The following is a 20920-nucleotide window of genomic DNA, read 5'->3' as shown; positions in this document are numbered from 1 at the left end:
AACTGCAAATTTTAAATACCTGCAGTTGCTTCTTAACACGCTCATTTTTCTGTGTTTCTGTTACACGTTCCTCCTCACTTCTATGGTTCATTACCCCATCACTTGATAATTCAGCACTAGCTTCAGCATTATTCTCATCATGTTCATCATGTTCATTTTCTGTTGGAGGAATGACTGGTGGTGGTGGAGGTGGAGGGGGGCCAGACATCACATTTTTTAACTCTTCTTTGGTCTTTTCCAAGTCCTCCTGGGCTGCATAAGCCTGAATAAAAATAAAAATAAGTATGTCGGCAACTTTAAAAATCAGTAACTTAAAAAAATCAAGTAAATCTTCCTAACAGAAACTATTTTTCAAATCATGAAAATAGGCCCTATTGATGAAAATTCTATTTTTAGTGAAGAATACCATCAGGTAGAAGTGACAGAATTTTTAAAAATGTTACTTTGGAAACCCTAATAAAATTATTGACTCTGGCAAGGATTATTGCTGCTAAAATTGTTTTGTAAATGGTTGATGAGAAATGGATATTAGTATAATACCAAAGAATGCCACACTTAATAGGTTACATTTTTCTTTCTTTAGCCACAAGGGGGAAATTGTAACCAATGAAGGAATCAAGCTGTTATTACTCTAATCCAAATAATCAATTAAAATCCTTAATGGTGAGTTAACTAGATATTATCATCTGATATGATGCAACAGGAAGTATCCACCATCACCAGTTACTTGAGTGATCATAATGTGCTGGTCTGCTTGAAAAGTTCTGCTTTACACTGTTGTTTTGGAGTAATTATTAATAACACCCCCTCCCTTTCACTTTCAAAAATATTCTAATTTGGATAATAAATTATATGAAAATCTCACCTATGAGACATCATAGCCAAAAACTTTTAACTTGAGTCCTTTAAGCTTTTAGGTCTATCTTCCACTTTACAGGAAATATTGATAATAAAAGGACAAAATGAATGACACCATGAAAAAGCAACTGGTCAAATACAAAAGGAGGAAAATCTGGGTGCTTGCAATAATTCGATATCATAAAAAGAACTGTCCTACTTAAAAACAGACTCAGAGCAAACAGATGCAATGCAAAGTCGTACTTTGGACACTGGTAAATTAACTATAAAATACCTTTTGGGTCAATTTTGAATATAGTCTGCCCAGAAATAAATCCACACAAATATGTTCAATTAATTGATGATAAAGCAGACAAGAATATGCAATGAAGAAAGGACAAGTCAGGCCAGTGTGGCTCAGTGGTTGAGTGTCAACCTATGAACCAGGAGCTCAGGGTTCAATTCCCAGTCAGGGCACATGCTCAGGTTGCAGGCTTGATTCCCAGTGGGGTGTGTGAAGGAGGCAGCCAATCGATGATTTTCTCTTATCATTGATTTCTCTCTCTCCCCCTCTCTGTTCCTCCCTGAAATCAATAAAAATATATGTATTTTTAAAAAGGACAATCCTTCAATAAAAGGTGTTAGAAAAATTGGACAGCCACATGCAAAAGAAGGAAACTGGACCACTATGTTACACCATACACAAAAATCAACTCAAAGATTTAAATTGAAGACATAAAACTCCTAGAAGAAATCATAGGCAACAAGCTTCCTTGACATTGGTTTCGGTGAGAATTTTTTGGATTTGATACCAAAAGCAAAGACAACAAAAATAAAAATAAACAAGTGGAACTATATTGAACTAAAAAGCTTCTGCACAGCAGAGGAAACCATCAACAAAACAATAGGACAACCTACCAAATGGGAGATAGTATTTACAAATTACGTACCTGGTAAGGGGTTAATTCCCAAAACATATTAAAAACTCATGCAACTCAATAGTTTAAAACAGCAAACAATTTAATTTAAAAATGGGCAGAGAATTGAATAGACATTTTCCCCAAAGACATAGAGATGACTAATAGGTACATGAAAAGATGCTCAACATCACTAATCAGAAGGGAAATGAACATGGAACCACAGTGAGATAGTACCTCACACCAGTTAGAATGGCTATTATAAAAAAAGAAATAGTTAAGTGTTGGTCAAGATGTGGGGGGAAAAGTATCCTTGTGTATGTACTGTTGATGGGACTTGTAAATTGGTGCCTCCACTATGGAAACCAGTATGGAGATTGTTCAAAAAATTAAAAATAAAACGACCATATGACCCATCAATTCTACTTCTGGATATTTATCCAAAGGAAACAAAAACATTAACCTGAAAAGAGATGTGCATCCTCATATGCACTGCGGCATTATTAAGAGTAGCCAAGATAAGAAAGCAACCTGAGTGTCCATTGATGAATAAAGGATTAAAGAAAATGTGGAGTGTGTGTGTGTGTGTGTGTGTAGCTGCACACACACAGAGAATGGAATATTCTTCAGTCATAAAAAAAGAAGGAAATCTTGCCACTTGTAACATCATGGATGGACCTTGAGGGCATTATGCCAAGAGAAATAAGTCAGACAGAGAAAGACAAATATCATATGATCTCACCAATTTGTGGAAGGTTCAGGGGGAGATAGATGGTGATGGAACATAATGCAGTAAATAAAGAAAAAAAATAAACAAGAAAAAAAACACTGAGCTTATGAATACAGAGAACAGACTAGTGGTTACTAGAGGCAGAGTTGGGCAAAATATGACAAAGAGTACAAACTCCCAACTATAAAATAAGTCACGGGATGTAATGTACAGCATGACAACTGTAGTTAATAATACTGTTCTGCATATGTGAAAGTCGCTAAGAGAGTTAACTTAAAAGTTTTTATTACAAAGGAAAAAATTTGTAGCTATGTATGGTAGCTTATTGTGGTGATCATCTCACAATGTATACAAATATGAATTTTTATGTTGTATATCTAAAACTAATATAATGTAAATTACAAATAAATTAAAAAAATTTTTTGAATAGTCTAATATTAGATGAGATGAAAACTGACTAAAATAAAATAGTCTATAAAGTATGACCTCACTCTGAACATATATGTGTGACACACCTATGCCCCGGGATATTATTTTTTAAGTTTATGTGTTTCTATAAAATTCTAATAAAAAAGTGTAACAGGTAGGTTAAGAGTTTTATTCCTTTTGTACAATTATATATACATATATACATAATTCTTAATATATGAAAAACTTTCCTATGAAATTTAAACTGCTACAAAGAAAATATAAGAATGAAGAAAACCATATTCATTTTATTGCAGAAAAGTCATATAAGTATACATTTAAGAATTAATGTTATCTAAAGTTTGAATTAAGCTCTCATCATCTTATATTTCCCACTCCTCCAACTATAGCATTAGTTTTCACTTTTGTGCAATTTCAGACAATAGTGGTTTCAAACAAATTCCGCCCCCCCCCCCAAAAAAAAATCTCAGTATCATCTTCACTGCATTCCTCTAATTCCACTTTATAACCAATCATCTGGTTGCCATGCCCTTTTGAATCCACCACAAAACGTCTCTCACAATTCCTGTTCCTCTTTATTCTCATGGCCACATCCTTAGTTTGGGTCTTTAGTTCTATAGTAATCCTACTCACTATCTCAATCCATCCTTCACACTGACTGCCAACTTAATTTCATAAAAGTACTAGTAGCCCCGCGCACGATCCATGCACAAGTAGCTCGCCGCTGCTTGCCTCAGGTGACCACCTGCCCACAGCTGCTGGTAGCTCTCCCTGCTCCTAGCTCACTGCCTCGCCCTCCTGTAGCTCTCTGCCCGCTGCCCCGCCCTCCTGTAGCTCTCCCTGCTCCTAGCTCGCTGCCTCGCCCTCCTGTAGCTCTCCACCTGCTGTCCTGCCCTCCTGTAGCTCTCAGCCCGCTGCCCCGCCCTCCTGCAGCTCTCCACCACTTGTAGATTGGTCATGACGTTATGGTGTAACGGATAATTAGCATATTCCTCTCTTATTATATAGGATACTTGATCGTGTTACAATCCTGTTTTAAAATCTTTGGAATCCAACATCTACAAATATTCCCCATCATCTTGCCTTAGCAGGGCATTTATATAAATTTCACAACTTAATTTCCAGCCACCTCTCCCAAATTGTCTGAGTTGCTTGCTCACTGGCTATCCTCAAATCTGTTGTGTGCTTTCATCCTTCTTACACTCATTCATTTCCCTCTGTCTGGAATGACTTCCTCTTCAGTCCTCTAACCATTCCCAATCTTTTCCACCCCAAAATTGAGTTTATTATTCAAGACCCAGCTTAAACTTATGTTTCCTCAACACCTGCCTCATTCACCGCTCCTGTGTTTCCATAGTACTCAGCTTACAACAATAGATTAATATTTACTACAATACACACAGGTATCTTTCCCCTCTAAATTGTAACAGTATCCTATTATTCATCTCTATAAAATCAGTAGATTGCTAGGTAAAAGTAAGTATTCAATAAATGATAGTAATGAACAAATAAATGATTACTTTTTGTTGCCACTCATTAGCTTCCTCTTCCTTTTTCTTCTTGGCTACTTCTAGAAGTGTAATCCTGGCAGTGAATTCAGCAAGTTCTGCTGCCTAAAATAAACAATATAATTACGCAAACTAAAAAACAATATATTTTCAATAATTCATATTAAGTCAACAAAGCTTATATGAACATGATTGGGCTGTTTTATGTTTTCCTAGTCTTCCATTTAAAAAAAGGTAATTATTTCTTTTAAGTTCATAAATATCTTATTCACAGTAGATCTAATAAGGAGAAAAGTGAAAGAATTTTTATTATTCTACAGACAAGAACTTATTCATGTTTCAGGACCAGGAATTCAAAATGTGCAACTTAGGAGCTATTTTTTAACTTTCATCAATAAAGTATTTGCTAAAGCCTATAAAAGAAAAAATTGTATTTATTCAAAACCATGATCTTCTAAGTGTCATGCCTATTCCTTATTATTTGAAGTCCACTAAACAAAAACTCAATCAATATGGCCTTCAGTTATCTTATAGGAACTAAAATATATTGTCAATTTATCTAAAGCAAAACATGCCAGTGGCTTATGTGAAGTTTAAGGTGAATCAGAATATTTTGTTAGCAACAGGCTTCATTTGTATTTTATTCTGTTTCATTTGTACGTTTATTTCCACCCTTTGTTATTAAGTTACTTATATCTTTAGTTTGCTTTCCAGAAGCCGTAATAATATACTTAGTTTTACAAGGTTAACTCCCTGCTTTTTTCTTTTTCTCTAAGATAGAGCTAAGGCTTCTTACCAGCTGCTCTTGATTCTTCATCTGGTCCGCAGCTTGTTTTGCTATAGCTGACTTGGCCTCCTCAGCAGCTCGACGCTCCTTTTCAAGCCTTTCTGCCTCTTCTTTTGCTCGTTTTCGTTCCTGGTCTAATTCCAGAGCTTTTCGAGTCTGTTCTTCTAGTTCTGTAAATATATACAAGCCCCACCCCCAACAACAGTTAATTCCAATTATACTCATTATCAAAAGAAGTCAAAATAGTAGCAAGGAATCTAATCTGTATAATTTTTTAAAAATTAGCACACCTGCAAATGAACATATACTTCATTTTTAACTTACCAAGAAGACTAGTAATTTTTAAAAAAATCTACATTACAATTTAAAAATTGTAACCAAGAAATGAAAACCTGCACAACTGTTTTTTAAAAAATAGTCTTTCCAGCCCTAGCTGGTTTGGCTCAGTGGACAGAGCGTTGGCCTGTGGACTGAAGGGTCCCAGGTCAAGGGCATGTACCTCCGTTGCAGGATACCCGGCCCTGGTTGGGGTGCGTGCGGGAGGCAACCAATTGATGTGTCTCTCTCACATCAATGTTTCTTTCTGTCTCTCCCTCTCCCTTCCACTCTCTCTAAAAATCAATGGAAAAATATCCTCAGGTGAGAATTAACCCAAATAATAATAATAATCTTTCCAAAGCTTTTCTTTCAACTTTTAATTTATTGGGTGCCATTGGTTAATAAAACCATATAGGTGTCACGTGTACAATTCTATACTACATTATCTATATACTTGAGGCCCGGTGCATGAAAATTCATGTACTGGAGGGGGGGTCCCTCAGCCCGGCCGGCCCCCTCTCACAGTCCAGGAACCCTCAGGGGTGGGAGGCGACCCGGCAATCAGGGGAAGGCGACGCCCCATCACACCTCTACTGCTGCCACTGCCGGCAGCGCAAGCCTCAGCTGGCCCTGGTTACCTGAGCCTTGGGTGGCCCTGGGCGGCTAGGGGGAGTGGACTTGTATTGTGTATCAAGTCTCCTTCCATCACCATTTATCCCTTCCTTTGCCCTTTTCCTAGTAGAGTGGAACAGTGATAGAGGGGAGCAGAACACAGAGCAGGAGGCCAGCAGGGATCTACCAGGCTGAGAAGACAGATTTCATTTAGACTTTGGGGATGCCAAGATCCTGAAGAGGAGTGAATAGAAAAGTCCCCAAATCTGCTTGCTACTTCCCTCAAGATGTTTGTCAACTCCTAAAATATACACATATGGCCAAGACACTGCTAAACAAGGAAAAGGCAGCTGTAAGGCTAAACAGCTGAGCAAAGAGATCATCACTCTCTTGCAACTGTGGAATCAAAGGTTGGAGTTCAGATAGAAAGACCCTCACAAATATGCAGTCTTTCAGATGGCACCCCCAAAGGACTACAGACCAGAGAGACCAACCTAACAAAGCCTGAGACCCAGTTCAACTCCATCAAGATAATCTGCACATATTCTGCCAAGCAAAGGAAAATTAAAGTCTCTCTAAAAGAAAATAACATCGCCCAGTCTCATACACAATGGTAGGCATTCAACCAAAATTACCAAGCATACCAGGACATGGGACTGAAAAGACAGACTATAGACTAGGTCCATAGATTATCCAGTATTATAATGGACTAGAGGCCTGGTGCACGGATTCGTGCACTGGTGGGGTCCCTTCGCCTGGCCTGTGCCCTCTCGCAATCTGGGACCCCTTGGGGGATGTCAGAGGTTGGGTGCACGGATTCAGCCTGATCCCCGCAGGCCAGGCCAAGGGACCCCACGGGTGCACGAATCCCCTTTCCCCTCCCCACTTCCCTCTGAGATTCATCAGTATGTTCCATGTTTCCATGTCTGTACGTTGAGTGTCTGCCCCCTGGTGGTCAGTGCATGTCATAGCTACCGGTCGAACAGTCACTTAGGCTTTTATATATATCCTACCTAATAAAATGGTAATATGCAAATTACCATCACTCCGCTATGCCCACGATTGGGCCGTTGGGAGGCTGGGGGTGGGACTCTGGGTGGCCGATTGGGCTGGTGGGAGTCCCCGCCCCCCCGTTCCTCCTGAGTCCCTGCCCCCCCGTTCCTCCTGCCGGTCCCAACGGCTGGCACTGCAGGAGGACCCATGGGGCCAGCGGAAGGCGCCGGTGGCGGAACTTGGGGTGGCTGATCGAGCTGGAGGCCAGAGGAAATGGCGCTCCGATCAGTGGGTGGCCAGAGGAAAACTGGTGCTGGCGGAAAACTGGAGCCAGCAGCCAGGTGAAGGAAGGTCTTTTGCACGAAACTTTGTGCAACGGGTTTCTAGTAGATTATAATGGAGTTAGCAAATAAGGACATTACAATAATTCCGATGACTGACTAGGAGAGCTGGGGGGAAAAGCAAAGCATGAGGAAAAGATCCAAGTCCAGAGGAACAGTTACAATAATGTAGAAAATGATCTTCACACATCTTACAAACCCCCATAAAAGGCGCCAAGGGCCATAGTCCCCTTTATAATGATAAAACTCAATGCACCAATCTTTACCTTATGGTATGAAGATATTCTCCTTTCCTATCTTCTAAAAACTTCATTTTACCTCTAACATTTAGGTTCATAATCCAAAGCCCATCCACAGAGAAACATCTACTAAAAATTCATGAATTCTTAGACACAGACCCAGATACACTACCAAACTTATTTTAGCAAAACAGTGAGCCACCAGAATCATGCATTGAAACTCTGCCCCCGCAAAAAAGTATAAAATATTTATAACCACCAAATAATCAGCAAAACTGCAAGTGTAAAGAGCACGGGAAGCTCCTTCTATGGCCGAGGAGGAAAGGATAAGAAAAGAACATCTTTAAAAGCCAGGCTTGAGAGGTAGGGACCCCCCCCCCCCCAAAAAAAAAAGCTACATTCAGAAACTGTTATGACATCTTAAGCTCACTGAAGTTTGCAGCAAAGACATCCTAACAACTGATCTTCCTCTTGGACTCCCCATCTCCAGATCCTCTTCAGAAGCTCTCTATTCAGAAAAGGATTACAAATAAATAGAATGGAGGGCTATGGAAGATGAGAGGAAAAGTATAGCTTACACGGTAAACAGAAAGAGAAAACTCCCAACGAGGAATGGCCCAGGGAATACATCACCTAGGAATACAATAGGAGGAGAGGGAACATGCTGCAAAATAAGCAGAAGATCTGAACTGTTGACTTCCACCGAGGAGTCCAGGTTGGATTCCCCAGCCAGGTCAGGGTGCATGTGGGAGGCAACCAAGCAATGTGTCTCTCTCACATAGATGTTTCTCTCTTCTCTCTCTCCCCCTCCCCTTTCCTCTCACCCACTCTCTCTCAAAATCAATGAACAAAATATCCTTGAGTGAGGACTAACAAAAAATACATAAAATATAACATAAAATTTTTAAAAAATAAAATGACAATAATAAAGTATAGAAAAGTTTCTTCTCAAAAAAACTTTTATGGGTTTATCTACTAAATATCAGGTCTTAGACATGGCCAGAATTACTGCATTTGAATGAGAATTTAGCATAATTTATAAGACAATCATACATATTTTAGGACAGCCTGGAAAATCTTTATTAGGGGAAAAAAATGAATGCCATTTGCCTTAAGATGACTGACTTGAAATTATCTTGATAAGGATGCTCTATATTCTTTCTTATGTTCTATCTTCCTTATATTCCTTAGTGTTTGAGTATTTTTCTGTGTGAAAATTATTAATATGTTTATTATACATCCTAAATAAATGAGATTAAAGGATTTAGTTAAGTAGCTGTTCTCTCAGAGAAGGTATTGCATAAATAAAAGTGCTACCATTCAATTTTTTCTTTAAAATCAGACCAATATCATCCATTTCTTTAAATGTTTTTTTAAAAACACACTTGGTATATTCCAGGATTTTTTTGTGTTTTTTTAAAATATATTTTTATTGATTTCAGAGAGGAAAGGAGAGAAATAGAAACATCAATGAGAGCGAATCACTGATCAGCTGCCTTCTGTACACCCCACACTGGGAATTGAGCCCAAAACCCAGGCATGTGCCCTGACCAGGAATCGAACTGTAACCTCCTGGTTCATAGGTCGATGCTCAACCACTGAGCCACCCCCACGTGGGCTATTCCAGGGTTTTTACAGCATTCTTCCTCTAAAAGTATTGCTTATATGATTCACATGGCACTTAGCACTCATACCTCACTGTGTTAATATTTTTATATCTGCCAACCACAGACTTCACTCTCATATACACTATGTATTTACATTCCTAAAATGCAGCATAAAACAGGCACTTCATAAATGTCCGCTTTAATTAATGAAAAAAGCACCTAACATGGCAAACACAACATGGAGCTGGAATTCAGGCCCTTATGCTGTGGCCTGTGAACAAGTCACTGCTTCCTCTGGACTTTGAACTAAATAGTTCCTAGGTCTTCTAGCTCTAAGAAGTGAGGCTTCTAATGAGACATTTTTTTTTCCTTTAGAAATTATTTATAATCTCTTTAGAAATTGGAATGATCAACCAGTTTGTGGATTTATAGCAATCTTTGTGACTTCCTTCTCTAGATACCCATTTGCAAATTACTAATGCACTGCTCAAGAGAACTCCCCACTATGGGAGGCTGGTGTAAGGAATGAAAATAAAATTTATTTAATGTTATTATTTAATAAACCTTAAATAGAATAATATCTTTATTCTATTTCCAACAGAACTAATGGCTGATTCTAGGAGTTGTCAGGAAAGCAGGCATTAATTCTCGTTTTATAAAGTGTAGATTTCACATTAGCCCCGAGATACTACTCTTTAGTAAGGAGGAAAACATCTTATTTTGCTCAACACCATTTTTCTTTTGTCCTCCTCACTATTTGTTGTTTTGAAAGTAGTAAATCCTAGAGTTATTTAATAAAAACCACTCTCTCCAAATCCAATCTAACCTTTCTATACACTGTAGTATTTTTTTAAATTTTTATTTATTGATTTAGAAAGACAATTGATTTGTTGTTCTGCTTATTTATGCTTTCATTGGTTGACTCTTGTATGTGCCCTGACTGGGACTCAAACCCACAATCTCGACGTATCGGGACAACTCTCTAACCAACTGAGTTACTCAGTCAGAGTCTGAACTGCAGAATTTTGTCAAATCAAAATTAGAGACTGAGTTCCAAAAAAGTTTACAGTCAGAATAGCTTAAAAATGCCTTAAATTACTTAGGTGTCTTACGGTATTTAAATTTCCATAAAGCACTGCATAAATTCTTTTGTTTAAATGCTAGAAGTATTGAAAATGTGTCCTTGTTTGTGGAACCCTGAACAAGAGAAACAAATTAATATGCATAGTCATTTACAATATAGAGTAATAGTACACTTGAAAATACTTATTTAAGTAATTCTATACCTAATAAAAGAGCAACAATTTTGAATCCAATGTCAAAAAGCAACTTTTACCTTTCTGGGCTTTCATTGTCTGTTCTTCAATTTGCCTTAGACGTTCCATTAGCTCTTCCTTTTCACGTTCTATTTTTTCCTTTTCCTTTTCTGCTATTTCTCTTTTCTTCTTTTCATTCTCTAATTGCGCCCTTAAAAGGAATTGCAATTGCTTTGTTACAAATTAATAACTAGAAATATTCACATGAAGCCTAAGTACTGTGAATCAAATAAGAAGAAACTACAGGATCTAAGAACCAAGATGGCAAGGTAGGTAAACAAAGTACTCGCCTCCTCCCACAACCACATCAAAATCACAACAAAAATACAGGAAAACCATCATTCAAAACAACCTGATAGCTGGCTGAATAGAGGTCCTACAACTAGAGAAGTGAAGAAAATACATCGAGACTAGTAGGAGGTGCACAGGCGTGGAAGGGGCTGGTCTGACACCCACATGTGGAATTTTTTTAAATTGGGAGGAATGTCTTGGCTGCAGAGGCCTCCCATGGGCAGACTCCCAGCTCAGGGTTCCAGAGCTGGGAAGAGAAGCCCATGTAACTTCAGGCTGTAAAAACCAGCGAGGTTTGTGGTTGAATGATACAGAGGCTAATGGAGTCCCAGGCAGTTCCTCTTAAAGGGCCAGTGCACAGAATTACTTGGACTTGCTCTCTCTGAGCTCCTGCACTGGGGTAGCGACTTGTGGGGGATCCAGGGACATATAGGAAGAAACTGGATTGTCTGGCATCCGAGCAAGAACTCAGGGGCAGCTTTCTCCCAGACAGAGGTGTTCACAGGCATCATTGTTCTTATGCAGAGATCTCCCTCGTCGGAAAGCTGACTGGCAGGTGCCATATCTGAGTCTCCATCCACCTGGTTCACACTGTTCCCTCTGCCCTGGTGATTCCCTGAGACTCCGCCCCACCCAAGCTGTTTGTAGCAGCTTTTCCATATGAATGGTCTGTCCTAGCTCAGGCTTCAAAGTTTGCTCAAATCTCTCATATAAGCAAGAGCTGGCATCAGTGTGTCCCATACCTCTCAATATGAGGCCACAGGCCTGGCACTAGCAGCAGCCTGTCTTGGTTCACAGCTTGGTCTCTCTTAGGCACTTCTAAGCCCAACACAAGTAGCAGCAATCTGCAGATTGTTCTGTAGCTCCTGACCAGTGGCCTGAGACAGGGCACCAGCAGTGGCTGACTATGCACCTGCAGGGGAGCCCCAGAGCCAGTGCACCTGGTGGACAGCTTCAGACCATGCCAGATTACAACTCTACACATTCACAAGTGGCAAACTCAACGAGCAGACTTAGTGAGCATCTGCGTCATAAGGGTGTCCCCTGCACAGCAGCTCTTCCGCTGTAGTCGCAGTTGGTCCTCACAGCCAATTGGTCTGGATGTCAATTCCTCCAAATGATGCCAAAAGCAATCAAGGCTCAACTACAACAAGACAGGGCATACAGTCCACAGAGGGGCTCACATAGAGTGCCCAGCTCAGATGACTGTGGAGGCTGAGCCACTGGGCACTACAGAGCACCTACTACACAAGGTATCTCTACCAATTCCAGGAGACATAGCAGCTCTACCTAATATAGAAACAAACACAGGGAAGCAGCCAAAATGAGACAAAGAAACATGTCACAAATGAAAGAACAGAAGAAATCTCCAGAAAAAGAACTAAATGAAATGGAAGCAAGCAAACTACTAAATACAGAATAATGGTTGTAATGATGCTCAAGGATCTTAATGAGAGCTTCAATGGACTTAATGAGAATTTTAAGGATCTGAGAATTAAAAGGAAATTAGTAAGAACATAAACATTTAAAAAGACAGTAAAAAATGAAGGATACACTAACTGAAACAAAGAATAATTTACAGGAAATCAGCAGTAGAGGTTACTAAGAATTAAATAAGTGATTTGGAATATGAGGAAGCAAAAATCACCTAATCAGAAGAGCAAAAAGAATCCAAAAATATGAAGATAGTGTAAGGAGCTTTTGGGACAACATCAAGTGTACCAACATTTGCATCATGAGGATGCCAGAAGAGAGAGAGCAAAATATTGAAAACTATTTAAAGAAATAATGACAGAAAATGTCCCCAACCTAGTAAAAGAAATAGACTTACAAGTCCAGGAAGCACAGAAAGTCCCAAACAAGAGGAACCCAAAGAGGCCCACACCAAGACACATCGTAATTAAAATACCAAAAGTTAAAGACAAAGATAGAATCTTAAAAGCAGCAAGAGAAAAGCAGTTAGTTACCTACAAGGGAGCACCGACATGACCGTCAGCTGATTTCTCAACAGAAACTTTGCAGGCCAGAAGGGAGTGGCAAGAAATATTCAAAGAGATGAAAAGCAAAGACCTACAACCAAGATTACTCTACCCAGCAAAGCTATCATTTAGAATCAAAGGTCAGGTAAAGAGCTTCACAGACAAAAAAAAAAAAAGCTTAAGAAGAAGGGGGGAAAAAAAGATAAAAAACATAAATATTAAAATGCCAATAAATACATATATATCAACAATTGAATAAAAAAATCAAAATAAAGGAACAAGGAATCTACTGAACAAAATAAACTGATGAATGAATAGAACCAGAGGCATGGAAACTTAAACCACACTGACGAATTTCAGAGGGAATGGGGGGGGGGGGGGAGAATGGGTGGGAAGAGATTAACCAAAGAACTTATAAACATATATGCATTATGCATTACCTATGGACACAAACAATAGGGTGGTAAAAGCCTGGGGTGGGGCAGGAACCAGGTGAAGGGGGACAATAGGGGGAAATTGGAGGACATCTGTGATACTCTCAACAATGAAGATTTTTTAAAAAGAAACTACAGCATGGATATTATGTCTTCATTATATTCAGCAGTATTCAAAACAGCATATTGTTAAAAATACATGCCCTGCCAGCATGGCTCAGTGGTTGAGTGTTGACCTATGAACCAGGAGATCAGGGTTCAATTCCTGGTCAGGGCACATCCCCAGGGTGAGCGTGCAGGAGGCAGCTAATCAATGATTCTGTCTCATCACTGATGTTTCTCTCTCTCTCTCCCTCTCTGAAACTAATAAAAATATAAATAAATAATAAATAAAAGGAGCTCTTACCCTAAAAAAATAAAATCGGTTTGGCTCAGTGATAGAGCACTGGACCACAGACTGAAGGGTCCCAGGTTTGATTCCGGTCAAGGACATGTACCTTGGTTGCAGGCTGCTGCCCTGGTCAGGAGCATGCAGGAGGCAACCAATCAATGTGTCTCTCTCACATAGATGTTTTCTCTCTGTATCTCCCTCTCCCTCCCATTCTCTCTAAAAATCAATGGAAAAAATATTCTTGGATAAGGATTTTTTTAAAAAATAATACAGGAGTACCCTGTTACATACACATATACTAGATTATAATGTGTTTCTTAATGTAGGGTCACAATAAATATAGTCAACCACTATTTTTAAAATATTAAAAACAGCCATTTTAGAGACTCAAAGGACAGATTTTCAAAACTGCTGGGAAAGTAAAACTGTCAACTACACCCCTTGTATGCACACCATTTTTTTAGTGCAAACTTGTATGGAGAAAAAGGAAGTAGATTTATCACTTGCATACGCCATGAACTTTTACAATAAATTAGAGGTCAGCACAAAAGGAGTTAACTGCACAGTTGACATGCCAAAAAAAATTATTTCTTTAGCTTATTAGCAGGAAGTCGAAGGGAACACACAAGGCTGTTTTATTTTAAACAGTAAAATACTGGGAGAGCACCAATTTTCAATCATTAACAATAAATTAATGCAAGATTAATTTCTAAAGTAGATTCAATTCATGTTTAGAAACAAGATGACAAATCAGTTATGTCTCCTTTGACAATTCCATTAGAATGAAAGTAGGTATAGACTGCTATTTTTAAAAGGTCATGAAAGCTAGGTGGAAAAAACAGCCTCCCTCATTTAGCTGCATCTGCCATGGGCCTAAAGAGACAGTTTCTTTTAAATACAGTCAAATTTACTCACTGATCATCTACCAAGAACCTACAATGTTTATGTATGCTGAGGGCCAGAAATATAAAGATAAGAATTAGGTGAGATGTTATATTAATCATCAGAAATATTACCATTTAATAAGTTTAATCAATATTCAATATCACCACTACTTTAATCAAAATAATTTTCTTTAGTTAAAAATGGATTATATTTTCATTTCTCAAACTTATCTGAATATGTCAAAATACACCCCAAAAAAAGACATCACTGTCATCTGATGTCATTCTGAATGCCGGGCACAAAGCCATGTAGTTTCTCAACTTTCAGTCTCTGATAATGTTATCAGCAAAGTTTCATCAGTTTTTTTCCCCTTACCATGTAAAACGCAAGTTTAAAAATTTCTGCAACTCCTACATACCTATCTACCTCCAATAAAGAGGATCCAGCTTTGGGGCAAACAGAATTGTGACAAGTCTGCAAGAGTAAGACAGATAACAAATGGTGATCTCCTATGCACCAAACCAAACATTAGGAGTCACCACATCTCTCCCACTAGCTGAATGAAACCTCACAGCATTTACGATTCTAGGTACTCTTTTTTATCATGTTAAGCTGCCTTGTGCCCTTGATGTTGATTAGCCTCCCCAGTCTCTGCCACAGTTCACCAAGACAGTGACCTTCCTCCCTCCCTCCCCGAGGCTCACACCACAAACCAGATCTCAAGACCTAAAGGCTACAATAATATTCCATTAATTCTTGGGTGCTGGTTTCATTTAGTTTTTCCCTACTGACATTTAATTCATTCTTCTTCAAGGATGGAGAAAAGGAGATATGGAAGCAGAAAGAAAAGAATGAAGGTAACTTGGCCACAAACAAGTTAGGGAGTGGGAGGACTAGTTTTTGTACCAAAAATGGAATAAATGTGCAGCAGATATTTTATCCTATCTAATGAAGAGTGAATATGCTAATTGACCCTCACACTGTTGCAAAGATGGTGCCCACAGCCAATAAGGAGGGAATATACTAATTGACTGCCCCGCCCTCAAATATGGCGGTGCCCACAGCCAATAAGGAGGGAATATGCTAATTGACTGCCGTGCCCTCAAAGATGGCAGTACCCACAGCCACAAGATGGCGGTGCCCAGTCCCCTCAGCCCCGCCGGGGCGGCAGGCGCGCGGTCCCCTCAGCCCCCGCAACAGCCCAGGGCTGGCCTGAGGCACAGGTAACCAGGGCCGGCCGAGGCTTGTGCTGCTGGCAGTGGCAGCAGCAGAGGTGTGATGGGGTGTCGTCTTCCCCTGATCGCCGGGTCGCCTCTTGCCCCAGAGGTCTCCTGGACTGTGAGAGTGGGCAGGCCAGGCTGAGGGGCGCCCCCCTCCAGTGCATGAATTTTCATGAACCGGGCCTCTAGTTGATTATAATATTTATAATAACACTAGAGGCCCAGTGCATGATTGAATCATGCACGTGTAGGGGGGGAGCTGGGTGCCTGTCTGCTCAGGCACTCAGCTCCCACGCTTTTGCTTTTGATCGCTGGTGCACCAGGCCTTTCAGAAGTCTCCAGCGCCGTGGAGGTTTCTGAAAGGCCTGGTGCCTGAGCGGACAGGCACCCAGCTCCCCCGCTTTTGATGGTCCGTGGTGGGACGTGAGCTCGCTGCCCCAGAGGCCCCTTCTGTGCCGCAGCACAGCCATGGCGCAGACGCTGAGCTTGGGCCGCCGCTGGCGACGCGTCAGCGTCCCACCGGCCCAATCAGCCACCCCGGCCACCCCGAGTCCCGCCCCGCCGCGCCTCCTGGCCAATCGCGGGCATAGCGAAGGTACGGTCAATTTGCATATTTGTCTATTATTAGGTAGGATAGAGTTTACTCTGTTGCACTTTTATGAAGCTTCTGTCTCACATCTTACAAGAATTCTCCTGACTACAGCCATCACTAACTAACACTGTGTTCAATTAAAACAAATGCCTTTGGCTCTCCACATCTCTTAGTTATACCTAGTTTTGCAGGTCTGTCTTATCTCCCTCATGAAACTGAAGAGTTTGCAATGTTCAACTGGGAGGACCAAGCAGGTATATTCACTGGCCCCTAGGCAAGCCATGCATATTCTCATCTCTACATGTTTGCTTAGGTTGGCTTCCTCTTCTGAAAGTATCCTCCCCCTCTCTAACTCTCAAGTCTATTTCTAAGTTTAAAGCCTTAGTAAAGTCCCACTTTCCCCATGAAGCCTCTTGTGTAATGATGTAAATCTAAATCATAGATATAAGTATTTTTGTTTAGAGTTATGTTTGGAAACCAAGTTTTTCTATTTCAAGAATGTAAATAACATATTAATAAACTACCATTCTCTGTACTAACATGCAAAAAATATTTTAGAATACCTTACTTTTTAAAGACTATCAGATAGATCCAATTACAGTTTTAAGTGAAGATTAAAAACTAACATAAAACTTCTATTCAGACTATGTATTAATAATATTAAGAATTAGCCCTGGCCAGTTTGGTTCAGTGGCTGGAATGTCAGCTTTCAGACCAAAGGGTCAAGGGCATACATCTCAGTTGCAGGTTCAATCCCTGGCCCTGGGCAGGTGCCAGCAGAAAGCAACCAATTGATGCGTCTCTTTTATGTCAATGCTGCTCTCCCCCTCCCCCTTCCATTCTCTCTAAAAATCAATGGCAAAACCCTCACTCCTTGGGTGAGGAATAAAAAAAAAAAGAAGAATTACCCTAATAGCCACTACTTATTAAATGTTTGTATAACACTGTCATTATTTCGCATAAAAAAACATTGAAGGTAGGACTATTATTTTCGGTAACAGAATAGTGGCTCACAAGTTTTTCTCAGCAAGTGTTGGAAGAGGATTGAAACCCAGATTTATCTAGTTCCAAAGCCTGTATTCTCTGTATGATACCAGCTGTGTCCTAGTGATACAGGCAGCCAGCCATGACACAAAACATCCCAGAGCTAATCTACAATTGACCATAACGACCAGAATCTAAATTGTAAACTCGAGTCTCTTCATTTTTAAATTTGGTAACCATTTTAGCCATACAAAAAAAAGTCCAGAATTACAGAATGAATCATCATCAATTTGGATGCAAATAACTTCAGAGCACAGACTATGGAGATCAGTAACCCATGGTATGTAACATCTAACACCATTTTCATTGTGGAAAACCCAAAGTTAGGAGAGTTATGGGGAAAGAATAGGACCACATACACCAACATATGGTAGGGAAAGCGGCGTCCTTGCTGCCCTGCCCCTTCCCAACTACTGTTCTTGCCCAGGAGAGTCCAGCAGCACAGGCAGCATACCTCCGAGCATTCCCACAAGTATGTCTGCTGGCTACTTTGCCAATGGGCTTGACCAAAATTGTTTCCACATATACAGCTGTCATTTCTGTCTCTCTGACCTGTAAAGCAGGGAATAAATGAAGACTTGGCATGCTATGTCCGACACCTGCCAAATCCCTACGTTGCTAATATAAAACATCCTCTAGGCATTCAAGTGAATTAAATAGTTACTGAATTCCTACCGTGTATAATGCTCGCTAATGAAAGGCTATACAATTTATCTAAGAGAGGAACCATAGGATTCTTTTTGTGGCAAAAAAGAAATTTAATGTTTTCCACTTTCATCTAGACCTTAAGAGTAAACTACCACCAAATGGTACTTACTATCCATACTACATATATTAAAACCATATAGCACTCCTCTCTACATGTAAGAAATAAAGAACAAGTAGACAAATATTAAGATTATAAATAACATATGAACATTACAGATAAGCAGAGCAGTTAGGACACTGAGTGATGAGTATGCACTAACACAGTCTGCTCTCTGAATCTTCTGTGGGTTCCTCATCCACTCATGTGTACTACGTAGTTAGGCCTACAATGGTTGTGTCTGTACAGAACATGTACAGACTTTTTTCCTTTTCACTGCTCCCTAAACAATAGAGTATTACATTTACATAGCATTTACATTGTATTAGGTATCATGAGTAACCTAGAGATGATGTAAAGCATACATAGGTCATATGCAAATACTACACCATCCTATCTAATAAAAGGCTAATACGCAAATCAACCGAACGGCGGAATGACCAGTCACTATGATGCACACTGACCACCAGGGGGCAGACGCTCAACACAGAACTGCCCCCTGGTGGTCAGTGCGCTCCCACAGGGGGAGCGCTGCTCAGCCAGAAGCCAGGCTCACGGTTGGCCAGCGCAGTGGCAGTGGCAGGAGCTTCTCCTGCCTCCACAGCAGCTCTAAGCCGTCAGTCAGACATCCCGAGGGCTCCCGGACTTCAAAAGAGCACAGGCCAGGCTGAGGTACCTCTACCCCCCACCCCTCGAGTGCATGATTCTTGTGCACTGGGCCTCTAGTTTTATATAAGGGACTTGGATATCTGTGGGGTCCTAGAACCAATCCCCCATGAAGGATGACTGTAACTTCTAAATATATAGAAAGTAATGCCCAAAAAAGAACTATTTGAAAAGGTACGTAATACTAGAGCCACAATGTGATCCTAAATTACCTGAGAACAGTGAAAAAGAGAGCCCAGTCAAAGTAACAATCCAACGTAGTATCTTTAACAGTATGAAAGTTAAATTACTGGAAAGTTTCATGCCTATATAAAATATGTTTTAAATACAGTAAACTTCTCTAAGGCATGTAAGTTGAGGGGAGTAATATGAATTAATAAAAGTTCTGAATTACACAGAACATTTAAGAAAAAAATACATCATTAAATACAAACACTCAAAGTATAGGAAGCAAAATTATATTTAGTAGAGGGCCTATTTATTAGATTCAAATCATGTAATTTTAGGATGTTTGAAATACGTAAATTTACGCATATTTAGGTCTCCTCAATTTTGTTTTCTTTAGAACCTACTCTATTTCACAGATTATCATGCTATTCTACAAAGATTTATTTAATGAAGGTTAACTTTAGTTTGGTGTCTAAATTTTTGCAAATAAAGCATAAAGTTTAAATTAATCTAGAATCAGATTTGGAAATTTTGTTGTCAGACCCAGTAATCTGGTTCTAGGCTCAACAAGAATTATACTCAATCTTTCCATTTCAAAAGTTCTCAATTTAATATAGTTAACTAGAGGCCCGATGCACAAAATTCATGCAAGGGGCTTGGCCCTTGCAGCCGTGACGGCTTGCCTTGGCCCTCGCAGTCTCAGCTTCGTCAGGACTGTCCGGTCTAATTAGCACATTATGCTTTTATTATTATAGATAGTAGCTTCTTTTGAAGTCTAAATGAACCATGGTTAAAAAGATCAGTGTTATTGACAGGGAAAACTGGTATTACTATACTCTGTACAATGACTTTTTGAGTTCTACAATGTCCATGACATTGTTGCAAAAAATCCCAAAAAACATTCAGCATATTCTTACCCTGAAAAATTAAAAAATGTAAGTCACAAACAAATCAACTTGAAAATTTCATACTACATCCAAGCCAATATCTGTCAGGGAGAAGCAAGCATGATAAAGGAAAGGCACATTTGTGAAATCATGAAAAGCTACTTACTCAGAAATATCTGTCAGATCTCTAACTTGAAAATTGTAACCGTCATTCAATTTTAATACAATGAAAACAACATTAAAATGTAAATTCTGAGTATGAAAAACTATAAATTCCATACCTTTCCAACTGCTTCTGGTGTTTCTCCTCCCTAGCCTGAGCCTTCATCTGTTGTACTTCAATAGTATCAGGCTTCCTTCTTCGCATGTACAGTTCATGGTTTCCCATACATAAGGCCAAAATCCGCTTATTGATCCTCAGACGAGGCGCATAAAAAACAAAATCCTAAACATAAAGTACTCTGAGTTTAAAATCTTCCTAAAGGATAGTTTCTCACACAATAATCTGTAGATAAATTTCAATATGTGGCATGAATTCTTACGTCCCATTACATAAAGTTTAGATACCATAAAGTTTCTGATCTCTTAGTGAGTATGCCATACTTTCATATAACTGGTTCCCAACCTTTCCTTTCCCCACCAGTTTTGTGAAGAGGATAAGAATCTTATACTCACAATACGTTAAACGTCATTTATTATTTTTTCTTCTCCAAAGTAACTATTAGTATCTGTTTCTCCATCTCAGGGTTTGTTTTAATTTTTATCACATTTACCTCAAAACCGTCCTTTGTTCATGGTGGTCAAGTTTTTTAACCTAGAAATGTTCTCCTTATCTTTTGCCTTTTCAATAACTGACAGAATACTATACATGTTTGACACTACAGGAACCAAAGAATCTATTTAAATATAAAGATTTAAGTTTAA

The 20920-nt window shown here is 39.5% G+C and overlaps 1 protein-coding gene across 1 annotated transcript in view; it reads right to left on the bottom strand.

The window, feature by feature from the left end:
- RDX (radixin) overlaps positions 1-20920 on the bottom strand; it is a 69456-nt gene that overhangs the window by 3692 nt on the left and 44844 nt on the right. Inside the window, exons 9-13 of the mRNA XM_079787758.1 lie at positions 20278-20441; positions 10655-10785; positions 5218-5378; positions 4434-4526; positions 20-262 (exon numbers count right to left, since the gene is read on the bottom strand). Of these exons, the coding sequence (XP_079643884.1) occupies positions 20-262; positions 4434-4526; positions 5218-5378; positions 10655-10785; positions 20278-20441 (792 nt within the window). The remainder of the gene's footprint in view (positions 1-19; positions 263-4433; positions 4527-5217; positions 5379-10654; positions 10786-20277; positions 20442-20920) is intronic.

The sequence above is a fragment of the Cnephaeus nilssonii genome (genome assembly GCF_951640355.1).
Source record: "Cnephaeus nilssonii genome assembly, chromosome: 13".
In the NCBI taxonomy this organism is placed as follows: Eukaryota; Metazoa; Chordata; class Mammalia; order Chiroptera; family Vespertilionidae; genus Cnephaeus; species Cnephaeus nilssonii.
The sequence above is the reverse complement of the archived record's forward strand: the minus strand, read 5'-3'. Positions and strand labels throughout refer to the sequence as shown.